Consider the following 11,290-nt stretch of genomic DNA (forward strand, 5'->3'; position numbering starts at 1 on the left):
GACAGTGTTCTTCTCGGTTCGACTTCTAGGCGTAGGAAGCTGAGCCAATCGCAGGTCCTACACTATGAGGCAGAACTGCTATCCGACATCCGATTGGATGTACCGCACCGCGGGCTTACGTGCCTCTCGCAATTTAATTTCTAGGGGGTAGGGACAAGGGAGTCGTGACTCGGGAGAGCGTCCACTGCCATCGGAGTACAAGGAAACAGATAGTGTTAGCTCTCGCTTCTCGTGAAATTTTTCCTTCAAGTGGTACGTAAACTCGTTGAAATTCTATATCACAATTGGTCACGTGTAAGTACCAATGCCAGCGAGCACGCGGCGAGTGTAGTGTTGCATCGAGACAAATAAAAAGTGTTAGGAAATTGAAGTTTTCACATCGGAACGCGACGTACTGTCGTGTTGCCTCCATTTTGGAATTAACGTTCGTGGAGGGAATCGTTTACGAGTCTCTCTCTCACGGCCGATGCTCGCCGCTTGCTTCGCCGTCAGTGTCATTGGTTCAGTTCTGTTTACCAGTCGTTTGTTTTCCTCAATGAAACAGTAATCAACAGATACGAGAACTCCGCGAATTCGAATCATACATTTTTCATGTTAGCATGGCTTTTTTTTCGCGTCGATGCAGAAGGAACGAAAGTTTGTACATTGCGCAATGCGCAGCGTTCCTCGGTGCGCGGTTCCTCCGTACGAATAGCAACGGATCGTACCCCCACTACTATTCCCCCACCACTAGACTACCCTTTCCCCCATTCGGAAACTTGTTTTACACTCCACTCCACAACTCCATTTCGAACTCCGAAATGCGATCTTCGAAATAGTTTTCCCGCGTCGTCCGACCCGTGTTGTTATGTTTCTGCCGCTTCGTTTGAATGGTAATACGGGTTTTCCCGATGTACGTATATAGTGTGGTAATTATTTACCTTAGGGGCCTCAACTCCGATATTGATGATTTTAAAATATTCCGAGGTATTTGCAAATACGTCCGTATCAACGTTCACGTGAGCGTTGCTTTGGGTTAGTTTGACGTAACCTTGACATAGCCTAATGAGAAAGAAAAGTTTTAAATAACCCTCGTCTTTCGTTTATAGTACAGCAGGTAAGCGGCGAACCAACGTTGATTCACATGTTGCTACGGACGCGTACGTATAGGTAGAATTCAATGTAGTAGCACGGAAGGAATTTTTCAAATATCTCGGAAGCTAAGCGGCGGTTGTATGTATAGGAAAAAGTTGTTCAGGATCTTGTCTTCTATAACATATTTCAGAATCAACGAAATCAGAGTTAAGGCCCCTAAAGTAAACAATTGTCTATAGTATCAGTATTTACGCGAACAGGGATAATTATTTGAGAATGAATTAGTCGTATGTAATCGGGTATAACTTACATTTTAGAAAGACATTTTCGTGTATAATATTTCGTTTCCAAAAAAATTAAGTTCGTAAAGTTCCGAAGCACACGTGCAATTAAATAGGTATATTCTGAAATTGCTGTTTCTACTTTAAACGGGATTTTCTCGAAAATGAAACTACGATTAAATAAATGTCTGATAAATAATTTTTTTTTCTATATTTGAAATAATTTGTAAACCACTTTTAACGTTGTTACAGTTTAAAAAATGGCACGTACTAAGCAGACAGCTCGTAAATCAACTGGAGGTAAAGCACCTCGTAAGCAGTTAGCGACAAAAGCAGCTCGTAAAAGTGCTCCTTCTACTGGTGGTGTAAAGAAACCTCATCGATATAGGTAAGTCAGATATTCAATGTAAATTATATAATATATTGACAGTAATCATTGCATTAATGCAAAAAGAAATGTTTAAAATACTAAAAATTCAATGTAATTTTTAGACCTGGTACTGTGGCTCTTCGAGAAATCAGAAGATACCAGAAATCTACCGAGTTGCTGATCAGAAAGTTACCTTTCCAGCGATTGGTTCGTGAAATTGCACAAGATTTCAAGACCGATTTGCGTTTCCAGAGTGCTGCGATTGGAGCTTTACAGGAAGCATCAGAAGCATACTTGGTGGGTCTGTTTGAAGACACCAATTTGTGCGCTATCCATGCCAAGCGTGTAACAATCATGCCCAAGGATATTCAGCTCGCTCGACGAATCCGTGGCGAGCGTGCTTAAATAATATGTAACTCCCATACATACCATATACTGCTACTATTACTACAATTATTATTATTAATTATTATCATTCATAACGATCCTGGATGGAGCATTTTCATTCCAGACTATGTATTATGTTGTACTCCACAAAAAGTGTACAAGTTCATCCCTATGATAGGTGCATAGATTTTGGAGCTCTTTTAAATCAATGCAAAATGTTATCACCTGTTTTCGATATATTGGTAGTCTTTGTTTTTGGTCCATAGTTTCTGATAAACACAAAGACTGCATTAGTTTACGAAAATAATCATTCACGAATAATTATTTTCTTTGTCTTTCAATTTATTGCTACTTTTTTATTATCTTATTTTTTATTCATAAAGTCAAGGCATAAATATAAATATATATTATATAAATTGAAAGGAAACCGATCACAAAACAATAATCTTAATAAAAGACAAAAATCTTCTATAAGTACTAGTAAGAATAAAAAAAAGAGCTTTAGTTTCTCATTATGATCCTGTTATATTGTATTCGTCATTATTGCAACACATAACGTCATCATTATCATTATTGGTACAATACATAGCAAAACATTTTGCATTAGGAAGTAAGACAGTTTCTTTATAGGGATCCAAAGTAGTGTTTACTATGCTAGAATTCTGGTTGTATGAAAAATACATAGAACATTTCAATCAGCCAAGTACTCATTGTTCGTGTAAAAATGAACGTTTCATAAATAAATCTCTAAAATAAGATTAACCTACCTTTGTCTCTTACAGGTAAACACCACTCCACAGGTAGAATAAATTCTATGAATTCGAATGCGAATACACACTTAAAGACTGTTTACAATAGCTTTATTTTACAAATATTTAAATTTACTTTTACAAATTTATGTTACAAATATTCTATTAATTGCTATTATTTGGATTTCAGCGTCATTTGAAAATCCAGTTTACAATCAGTTTGGTATTAACAATACGATTGAAATATCATTTGAATAATTTTTATTTTGATACATTTAAGCGAAATCTAATAAGTATCGACAAATTTTCTTATTAGTTAATACATTTTATTTAGCGGTGTTAGTATATTTTCTACTTTGTATAAATATTCAGAGATCCGAAGCTATTTAAAATTATGCAAGTGGCATGAAAGCACACAAATTATGGTAAAATATCTAGTACCAATAACTTACATGTTTCGAAGTATAAAACTGAACTACTTCATGACGCATGAGAAAATTCATTCGTTTTGTTATTAAAAATAGACATGTATCTAACTTACTCTAAAAGCTAAATTTGCACTAGACGTTACAAACATTCTTCCTAAATTATGTCAAAATGTTTAATCGTGTTAAAAATATGTACTGAAAATAATAGCTCACAAATTAATCCTGTAATATCATTTGTGAATATGTACCTATAGAACGTAACTGTGCTACGTGCCTACAATTATCACGTTATCAAATTTATACTTAGAAATTAAAATATTTACAAATTCCGTTCATACCATTGTTAAGCATACTTTTAAATAATGATGATAGGAAATTGAAAATAATTTCCAAAACTCGCAGAGTCTCTCGAAGAGTGGGAGTCAAGCAATTCTATAATCATTAGATATAAATAAAAAGTAACACGATAGAAATAATAATTCTCACTCATGCCATAATTTTGCAATAAATTAGTAAACGAGATTTGGATAAGAATTAAAACAAATCAATAGGCATAGAAGTATGTACGTCGTACGAAGTAAAAATGTATTGTTGGAATATTTTCCGTTGTTTATAATCGAATGTGGTTGCTGTTTCCAGAGGCAAAGCCTCGTACCTGCCGCCTAGTCCTAATTAAAAAATTCAATATTCTTTCATTACCATCTTTTAACACTATGGACTATAATTTATGATACTCGAAAGCACACTCAAATTTGACCAGCGCTTCCCAATCGTCTTCCCAAAGATTTTTTTCTCGTATTCTGCTGTTTGTTAAACACCTATCCCGATATACTGGATCTGATTTGAATCGTCACTACTTTACTATTGTTTCATTTAATAACTTCAGTTGCACACAGCTAGTGAACGTAATGTTAAGAGCACAGTGAAAGATTGAGAAATGCTGTGCATATTTATGAATTGTGCATAGAGTGGTACAGCATGCATATCGAGACGAGTAAGAGAATACTTGAGGATTTGCAATTCGCAATATGTACTTGCTTCTTCAAGGTAAATCCTATCCGTAATGAGTAATTAATGCGTGTTTCATATAATTTGTATAAAACTGTGACAAAACACTGATTCTATATTGTGCGATTTCGAATACATTTAAACAGTTTAATATTATACACGCACAATGGAAGGTTTTATTTTATACAAGAAATGAACATTAGTGACATATACACCTCATGCAGTGAGAACATAAATTGCTACAATTGATGTTGTATTACACAATATGTGTTCTCCTTTCGTGTTGTATGTACACATTTTTATGAAACTTTCAAGGCTAGTTTATGAGTGCAGTTTATGAAACAAAATTGAGCATGAGAGGTCAACATTCAGGTGTTAAACATAGATTGAGCCATAATTTGTTCTACAAATTATCGAGTCTAATTATTACATGTATGTAATCTTTACATGAAATTATGCATCTAATATTGCCATTGCATAAGTCAATACTCTGGATATGCGTGTTCATCTATATGTATATCTGTTATTTACATGTACACTTACATTACTATGAATTTAACTTTTTTAACTTACTACCGAAGTGAAATTATAAAAATATATTATATTACAACATATTGTTGGCTCAACCTAATATACACAAAAGCTTCACAATAACGTAAACGTACTTAAATTACACATGAAAAAATAAGACACTTAAGGAAAAAGTATTACATAGATTTTGATAAACGATGTCAGATAATTAATCAGTTTACATTGCAAAATAAGGTAATACTCGTTAACTTAGCAATTACACGAAATATTCAAGCTAAAATGAATATAAATAAAGGGTCTCAATAATTTTGTCTAAGTCGTCCAAGAAAATTAGAAAAAAGAACATTCATTAGTAACATATTAAATTCTTTTAAAACCATTTGAAATTTATCTTTTTGCAGATCTAAATTATTGAGACCACGTCAGATATTACAAAACTAAGAAAACTTTTTTATATCACAAAAAGAAAATTCGACAGTTAAATGCAATTCGGTATTCACCTACACCTTATATTAAAATGTGATGAATAATAAAGTACGGTTATGGAACTGGAAGTATTAAGTCGCGTTAAATTAAAATCAAACAACTTAACATAAATTCGTAAATCTATAGTGATACTAATTAATTTTGATCGCTTTGTCTCAGAGATGTACTAAAAACTAAGACGTAATGCGCCTTACAATTAGGACAATGTGAAAAAGAAGAAGGATGCACTATTTAAATTAGTACCGCAAGCGAAAAAACGGACTATATAAAAAGTAATGCAGTCTTATGAAATATTTTGAACTTTCAGAGTAAAACACTAGTGAGCTGGGATCATTGGGAGCTTTGAGTACACACAAATTCGTGTTTTTAGCATTCACAAGAAGCACTATGTATGTAAAGGACGAACATAGAACTAAATAAGTACAGTTAATTTAATAATTATCATGTATCACTTTTCCATTATCACTGAATTATAAATTTATCAGAAGTCCTTTCATTGAAGGAGGCAATATTGCACAAAAAATAATTTATCCATTCTTTGATTCAATTCTAAAAGTATTATATTAAAACTTGCACATTGATACATGATATTTTACTACAAGTACACGCAGTGCACAAAGATAACGGAATAATGATGTAATTTTTCAACATTATTACGATGCTCTAATGTTACCTGTAGAGATCACGAACGGCTTGATCCTCCCGAGATGGATTTTGACACGTATTTAGCTTATTCTCCAGTGCCTGTGTTGATTAAACAGCTATCATTAATGTATTGTAGTTTTACAAATGCGTTGTTGTGATCAGCCCATATATTTATGCTTCACGAGTGCGCAAATAGATATGATCGAACACTGCTATTTACATACAGGAAGATTAGCCAGGAAAGTAGGAAATGAAGTGTATGTACAGTAACAAAAGTTTAAACTTCAAAGCAAAAGAATCCAAATAAAGACCTGTATCACAAGAATGCAGAAAATAATTTAACGGTGAGATATCATGGAGGCTTGGTCAGCACTTGGTTGATCTGGGTTGCTGTTGTATACATTGAGTAGGTGTATGAGCCTGGACAGATGGTAAATCGGTAGGTGTAGCGGACACTGTTTTTTTCCCACCCAGACAAGTGCACTTTACCCTCCTACACTCCATGCAGACCCACCTGTCAAGCTACCAAAACACCAGCTACGTCACACTACCAATATCATAAACTAACATACTAGTTTTTGTATAATTTCAACGTATTTTGATCTAGGGTTCGAAAATACTGACAATCCAAAATTGTTTATGTGAATAAACAATTCATGCTAAATGGAACAGTTACCTAGTACCAAAAACATTATTTACGGCAACTGATAAAGTCACATTAAAAACTTCAGGGTATATAAGCCATGCTTCAAGCTATTTCAATGTACATTATTGTGTACTCAACATGTATAAAAAATGTAAGATGTATTTATATAGCAAAAGATACTTACTCCAACTTTCCTCATAAGATCACCAATCATATTCATCGCTAATATTCTTGTGCATGGTGCCAATGGTGGATTCACATTATTATTGTTATTGTTGTTCCCAGTTACACCCCCTACCACTCTGTTTCCAACTAATTGCAAACAGGAGAAGACAAAAATTACTACAGGTATATAATATTAAAACATCGAACTTAGAGAAAATGTTGCTACTGAATGGCACAATACTTTCACAAGAATAAATAAAAAAAATAGTCTACATGCAAGTTGGATGCACAATATATTTTTTTAGAAACTAAAATAAAGAACAAGTTTGTTAAAATAATTTTTATTTCATTGATAACAATATCATATATATATGTTTATATAGATATATGTATATGTATATAAATACACACACACAAAAAAAGATAAAATTCATTAAAGCATATAGAAGAATGTTATTGAAGCATAGAAGTCGGATTGAGCAAAAAGTCTTTTTAATAAGTATCAATTATTGATAAACAAATTATGTATCATTAAAAAAAAATTTTATATAGCATACAAAAAATATAATTTACGATTCGGTAATCAAACTTTGCATCCATTTATTGCCTCGCAGTTAAATCGATTTGTTAGAATTAATATATGTATTTCTCGTTGATCCTTCAGTTTGAGAATATTAAAGATCATCTTTTAGATCCAAAGCAAAACATGCGTTTAGTTTTACGAAATGTATTATGTATCTTACTTTTTAGTGGTGAAGTTGTATTACTTGGAGGTATGGATTGTTGTACTATTGGGGTAGATGATATATGAGTTTCCAATTCAACTTGTAGCTTATTACTATCGACATGATTACGAACTCTGTCAGCGGACTTATCATTATCCGGTTGATGCCTTTCTTGGACTTGAATCTCCTGCTTTAAGTCTGTAACAACACCTATTTATTAAGATAACGTTACTCAATATGAACTCAAATCTTATTAGTGATCTGTTCAACCTCTAATTTCGTCCATTAATCTCTGTACTATAACTTTTAGGCCTTCTTTCTCGTCAAGCTCCGATTCCAGCAAAGCATTTTTCTCAATGGCAGAGTTAAGCTTAGCCTCTATTTCCTCTTCTGTTACCCTGTTTATCCTATGTGGAAGAAATAAAAAAATTGTAATACTTGTAATTTAAATGAATTTATTCTTAACATTGAGGTGTAAGCATTTAAATACCTGTGAGCTCTTTCTAAATCGTCATTCTTTTGTTCTAATTCCCTTATATACTTTAATAAATGATCATGTTGTGCTTGCAAATCTTGAGCCTTTCCCTGAAACATTGCACAGTCTGATGTTTGTTGATCTAATCTTGTCCTCAATTGTTCCACCTCGGTGGCAAGTCTAATATTTCGTTGCCGCAATTCTCTGTTAGTTTTTTCTGCTTGCTCCAAAGATGCTTCTAATTCCTTTTCTAATAATTGTGAATTTTCTTGGAACTCTTCCAATTCCCTCTCTATATCTTCTTTTCTATAATCATAGAACATCAACTTGTTATGTTACAAGATCTAATTTCCTATGTTTTTATAGTCAATCGATAAATCACATAAAAATTAAAATGCATGCTATCAAAAAATCTAGAAATATTAACTTACCTTCTATGTAGTTGATGCGCAAGATCTTTCCAATACTGAACTTCATCGTCCTTGGACACAAATTGTGGAGGATCGATGTCCATCATTTTACAGGTATTTCCAACTTTGTTATTAAAGTTTTAGATTATTGCGTTGGAAGCAATTGACAGCTACAATCTGTTTTGTTTTACCAATGGTACTGGTACATTCTACAAAGGAAATAAATTGATTAATTTGTGAAATACTGTTTAATATGTGAATACATGTACACTAAGCTATTGACGTTCTTGTCGACGAGTACGTCCAATATCGTAATCGGCATGGTGAAAGTTTCATTGCTTTCGTTAACTAAAATCGTAAAAAGGAGAAAAGAAAAGAAGAACAGTATGATTGTCCTGTACAGTTACATATGTAGATATGTATTCCGAAAAGAATCGAAATAACGTCAATCTAACCTACTTCGCAGTAATATACTGATGATACATTGATTGGGAAACAATGAACGTGTCGCGAAGTCGAGAGATGAGTGGAACCGTGGATAACACATCCAGTAAATTAAACAGTGTTGCACATAGTAAGAATGAGATCGAATTCGACTGCAAAATGCCTTTAAAACAGGAGCACTTACTTGGATCGTTGAAGGGTACATGCGACAATTTGACGAAGCGACGAACGGTCCAATGTAAACTCCGCGGCTATCCCTGATCGAACCCGAAACAGAATCGTAGACGTTTATCGGTACGAATGTTGAATGAAACGGTCGAGAGACTCGTGTAAACGCATCAAAATTGAATCGTTATATGACGAATATAAATACGGAAGACCTTGAAAAACACTAGCAGGTGAAACGTAGAGCGAATGTCGCGTGGGACACAAATGTCATTACCGTGGAATTATGAGTCACTGCTCAGTTGGGACGGTGAGTTAGAAATAAGAAAAATGAAAAATTTTCTCCCGTGAATACCGCGATTTAACCACAGCAAAAATCAAACTAAAAACCATTCGTTGAATCGGCCATTTGTCTTTCATCGATCGTAAACCGCACCGCCTGTACTCGCGATCGATTTACATTCGGCGTTGCTCTTGATACAACGATTCCGACTGAAAGACCCGCGCCTATTTACCACTTGCAAAATGGCAGATACAATACATATAGCGTATCTCTCTCTCTACTTTCGATCACGATGCTACGGTTACGGCGCAGTTAAGGTGGCGTTTGAGAGCTAACCGGTTACGCGTCTATCGGACATGGTGGACCATGGTGGATGATGGTGGACGCAGTAGCAGTACATTCGCGGGGATACCGTCAATAGTTAAATTCCTTTTTCTTCAATGTCCTACGTTCTACATTATATCTTTGAGTTAAAACGATAAGAATCAAATAGCTACATACATCATTCACCATTTTTTATATCCTTTTTTCTTTCCAAATAAAGTACATGTAATATAGAAAGGCAAAGATAAGTGCTGCACAACCTGCGTATCTACACATATATACTTCCATACTTAAATTACATGTCATCAATATCAAACTTACGCTTTTCCTGTATGCTACTCCTTGTTAACTTGCCGCTTCTCCGTAATTGTTGATCTACAATTGTCATTATTGTGTCTATAAATTATATAAATAATAAATTGTGTCTATCATTATTGTGTATATAAAAGTCTATGATCACATGCTGCAATTTGTCCGGTATCTTCAAAATGATACCGTCTTTTGTATAAATTATAAATCATTATTTATATATCCGTGAATTCATCGTTGTGAAATAGAATATGACTTGTAAAGTATGACAATAAAAATCTCGTAAAGCTGTTGATATAAAGTGTAAATTGATTTATGCGATTTTCCAAAATCTTTCGTCTGTAGTTTTATTAACATTCACATAACCTATTTTCAAGTTTAAAAGACATTGTTATATGCCATAGAAAACAAGTAATATAATAACACAGCTTTAAATTAGGAAAGTTGTACCATGTACACTACTGTTAGGACACGTCGAGGACAAGTCAGACGTGAAAATTTTGTTCCTCTTCCTGCACCATCATGTTTGATAGCGAACCCTGATGCGTTACCTGTTCTTATTGCGCCAGGTACATCTCCTTGTCTTATACATCAAGGGCATGAGATAAACGAGTTCTAATGATTCCTATCCCAATAATGTGTAAGATAAGGATAAATATGTACTGTGTGCGACAAGAATAGAAAGAACGAAGACGCCATCTACAGAGGCGGGTTTGTGGAACTACATAATGCTTGCTATTTTTACAATGTGTAAGACGAAGACACTGATATAGTGTGCTCTTGCAGAAAGATGGAAGTGGCCTCACTCATGCCACCTACATTTTTAGGGACTTCGAATTCTCTGGTAAGATTCGTGAATATGATTACAGTGACTCTGATTAATATTCGAATACCTTTTAAAACGCGATAACTTTTTTAGAAGTATACTAAACGATTTGATTTTTTTTTAGATGATTAGGGACCAGTCTACTAGACCATAATTAGAATGCTTTTTTTAAATTTTGCTATTACATACTTAGAATGACAAAAAAAAACTCTGATTTTTAACTTTTTTATCTGAGCCTATAACGAAGATTTAAAAAATGCGTTTTATAAATCTCGGTAACTTATAAGTCTAGTAGACTGATCCCTCTATTATCTAAAAAAAATTCAAGTCGTTTAGTTCGAAAAATGTTATTGCGTTTTAAAAGGTGTCCGAATATTAATCAGAGTCACCGTAGGTATCCAACAATGACAGACGGAGAGAGAAAAGGATAGACTGCGAGTCTCTCTACACACCAGCTCGAGAGAAGATTCATTAATTCTTCACTTTTCGCTAATGAGTTATAAACATTTGCAATTAAGGAATGTAAAGTGGAATTCTAGCTACTTTTACATATAGTTTT

At 33.8% G+C, this 11,290-nt stretch overlaps 2 protein-coding genes across 6 annotated transcripts; one reads left to right on the forward strand and one right to left on the reverse strand.

Moving 5' to 3' along the window:
• The first annotated feature begins 94 nt into the window (after positions 1-94).
• Positions 95-2,874, forward strand: LOC117222886 (histone H3.3A). Of its 3 annotated transcripts, none has more exons than XM_033474903.2 (3): positions 95-252; positions 1,608-1,743; positions 1,848-2,874. In XM_033474903.2, exons 2-3 carry the CDS (start codon positions 1,616-1,618, stop codon positions 2,128-2,130), a joined length of 411 nt encoding a protein of 136 aa, XP_033330794.1. In that variant the 5' UTR covers positions 95-252; positions 1,608-1,615; the 3' UTR covers positions 2,131-2,874. The 3 variants fall into 3 exon arrangements, with proteins under 3 accessions (XP_033330794.1, XP_033330795.1, XP_033330796.1); XM_033474904.2 differs by lacking the exon at positions 95-252 and adding an exon at positions 754-892; XM_033474905.2 differs by lacking the exon at positions 95-252 and adding an exon at positions 852-872.
• Positions 2,875-2,955: 81 nt separating this feature from the next.
• On the reverse strand, positions 2,956-10,408 carry nudE (Nuclear distribution protein nudE). 3 transcript variants are annotated; one of them, XR_004490777.2, is made up of 10 exons: positions 9,267-9,895; positions 9,009-9,081; positions 8,402-8,589; positions 7,986-8,276; positions 7,766-7,902; positions 7,514-7,693; positions 6,790-6,917; positions 6,271-6,481; positions 5,988-6,058; positions 3,806-3,957 (listed from the first exon to the last, which is right to left on the reverse strand). XR_004490777.2 is itself a non-coding variant. In XM_033474902.2 (8 exons), the coding sequence occupies exons 2-8, from the start codon at positions 8,485-8,487 to the stop codon at positions 3,900-3,902; spliced, it is 951 nt and encodes a 316-aa protein (XP_033330793.1). In that variant the 5' UTR covers positions 8,488-8,589; positions 9,009-9,892; the 3' UTR covers positions 2,956-3,899. The 3 variants fall into 3 exon arrangements, 1 of the variants encoding a protein (XP_033330793.1); XR_004490778.2 differs by lacking the exons at positions 9,009-9,081; positions 9,267-9,895 and adding an exon at positions 9,918-10,408; XM_033474902.2 differs by lacking the exon at positions 6,271-6,481 and having other exon boundaries at positions 2,956-3,957; positions 9,009-9,892.
• Between the last annotated feature and the right edge of the window lie 882 nt (positions 10,409-11,290).

The sequence above is a fragment of the Megalopta genalis genome, chromosome 12 (genome assembly GCF_051020955.1).
Source record: "Megalopta genalis isolate 19385.01 chromosome 12, iyMegGena1_principal, whole genome shotgun sequence".
Classification (NCBI taxonomy): domain Eukaryota; kingdom Metazoa; phylum Arthropoda; class Insecta; order Hymenoptera; family Halictidae; genus Megalopta; species Megalopta genalis.

Bases quoted from the DNA above. Each gene is read 5' to 3' on its own strand.
- LOC117222886 (XM_033474903.2), top strand. From the start codon at position 1,616: ATGGCACGTACTAAGCAGACAGCTCGTAAATCAACTGGAGGTAAAGCA. The intron at 1,744-1,847 runs GTAAGTCAGATA...TGTAATTTTTAG, and splicing joins AAGAAACCTCATCGATATAG to ACCTGGTACTGTGGCTCTTC.
- nudE (XM_033474902.2), bottom strand. From the start codon at position 8,487: ATGATGGACATCGATCCTCCACAATTTGTGTCCAAGGACGATGAAGTT. The intron at 8,277-8,401 runs GTAAGTTAATAT...CTATGATTATAG, and splicing joins GCGCATCAACTACATAGAAG to AAAAGAAGATATAGAGAGGG. The intron at 7,694-7,765 runs GTTGAACAGATC...GTGTTGTTACAG, and splicing joins ATTAATGGACGAAATTAGAG to ACTTAAAGCAGGAGATTCAA.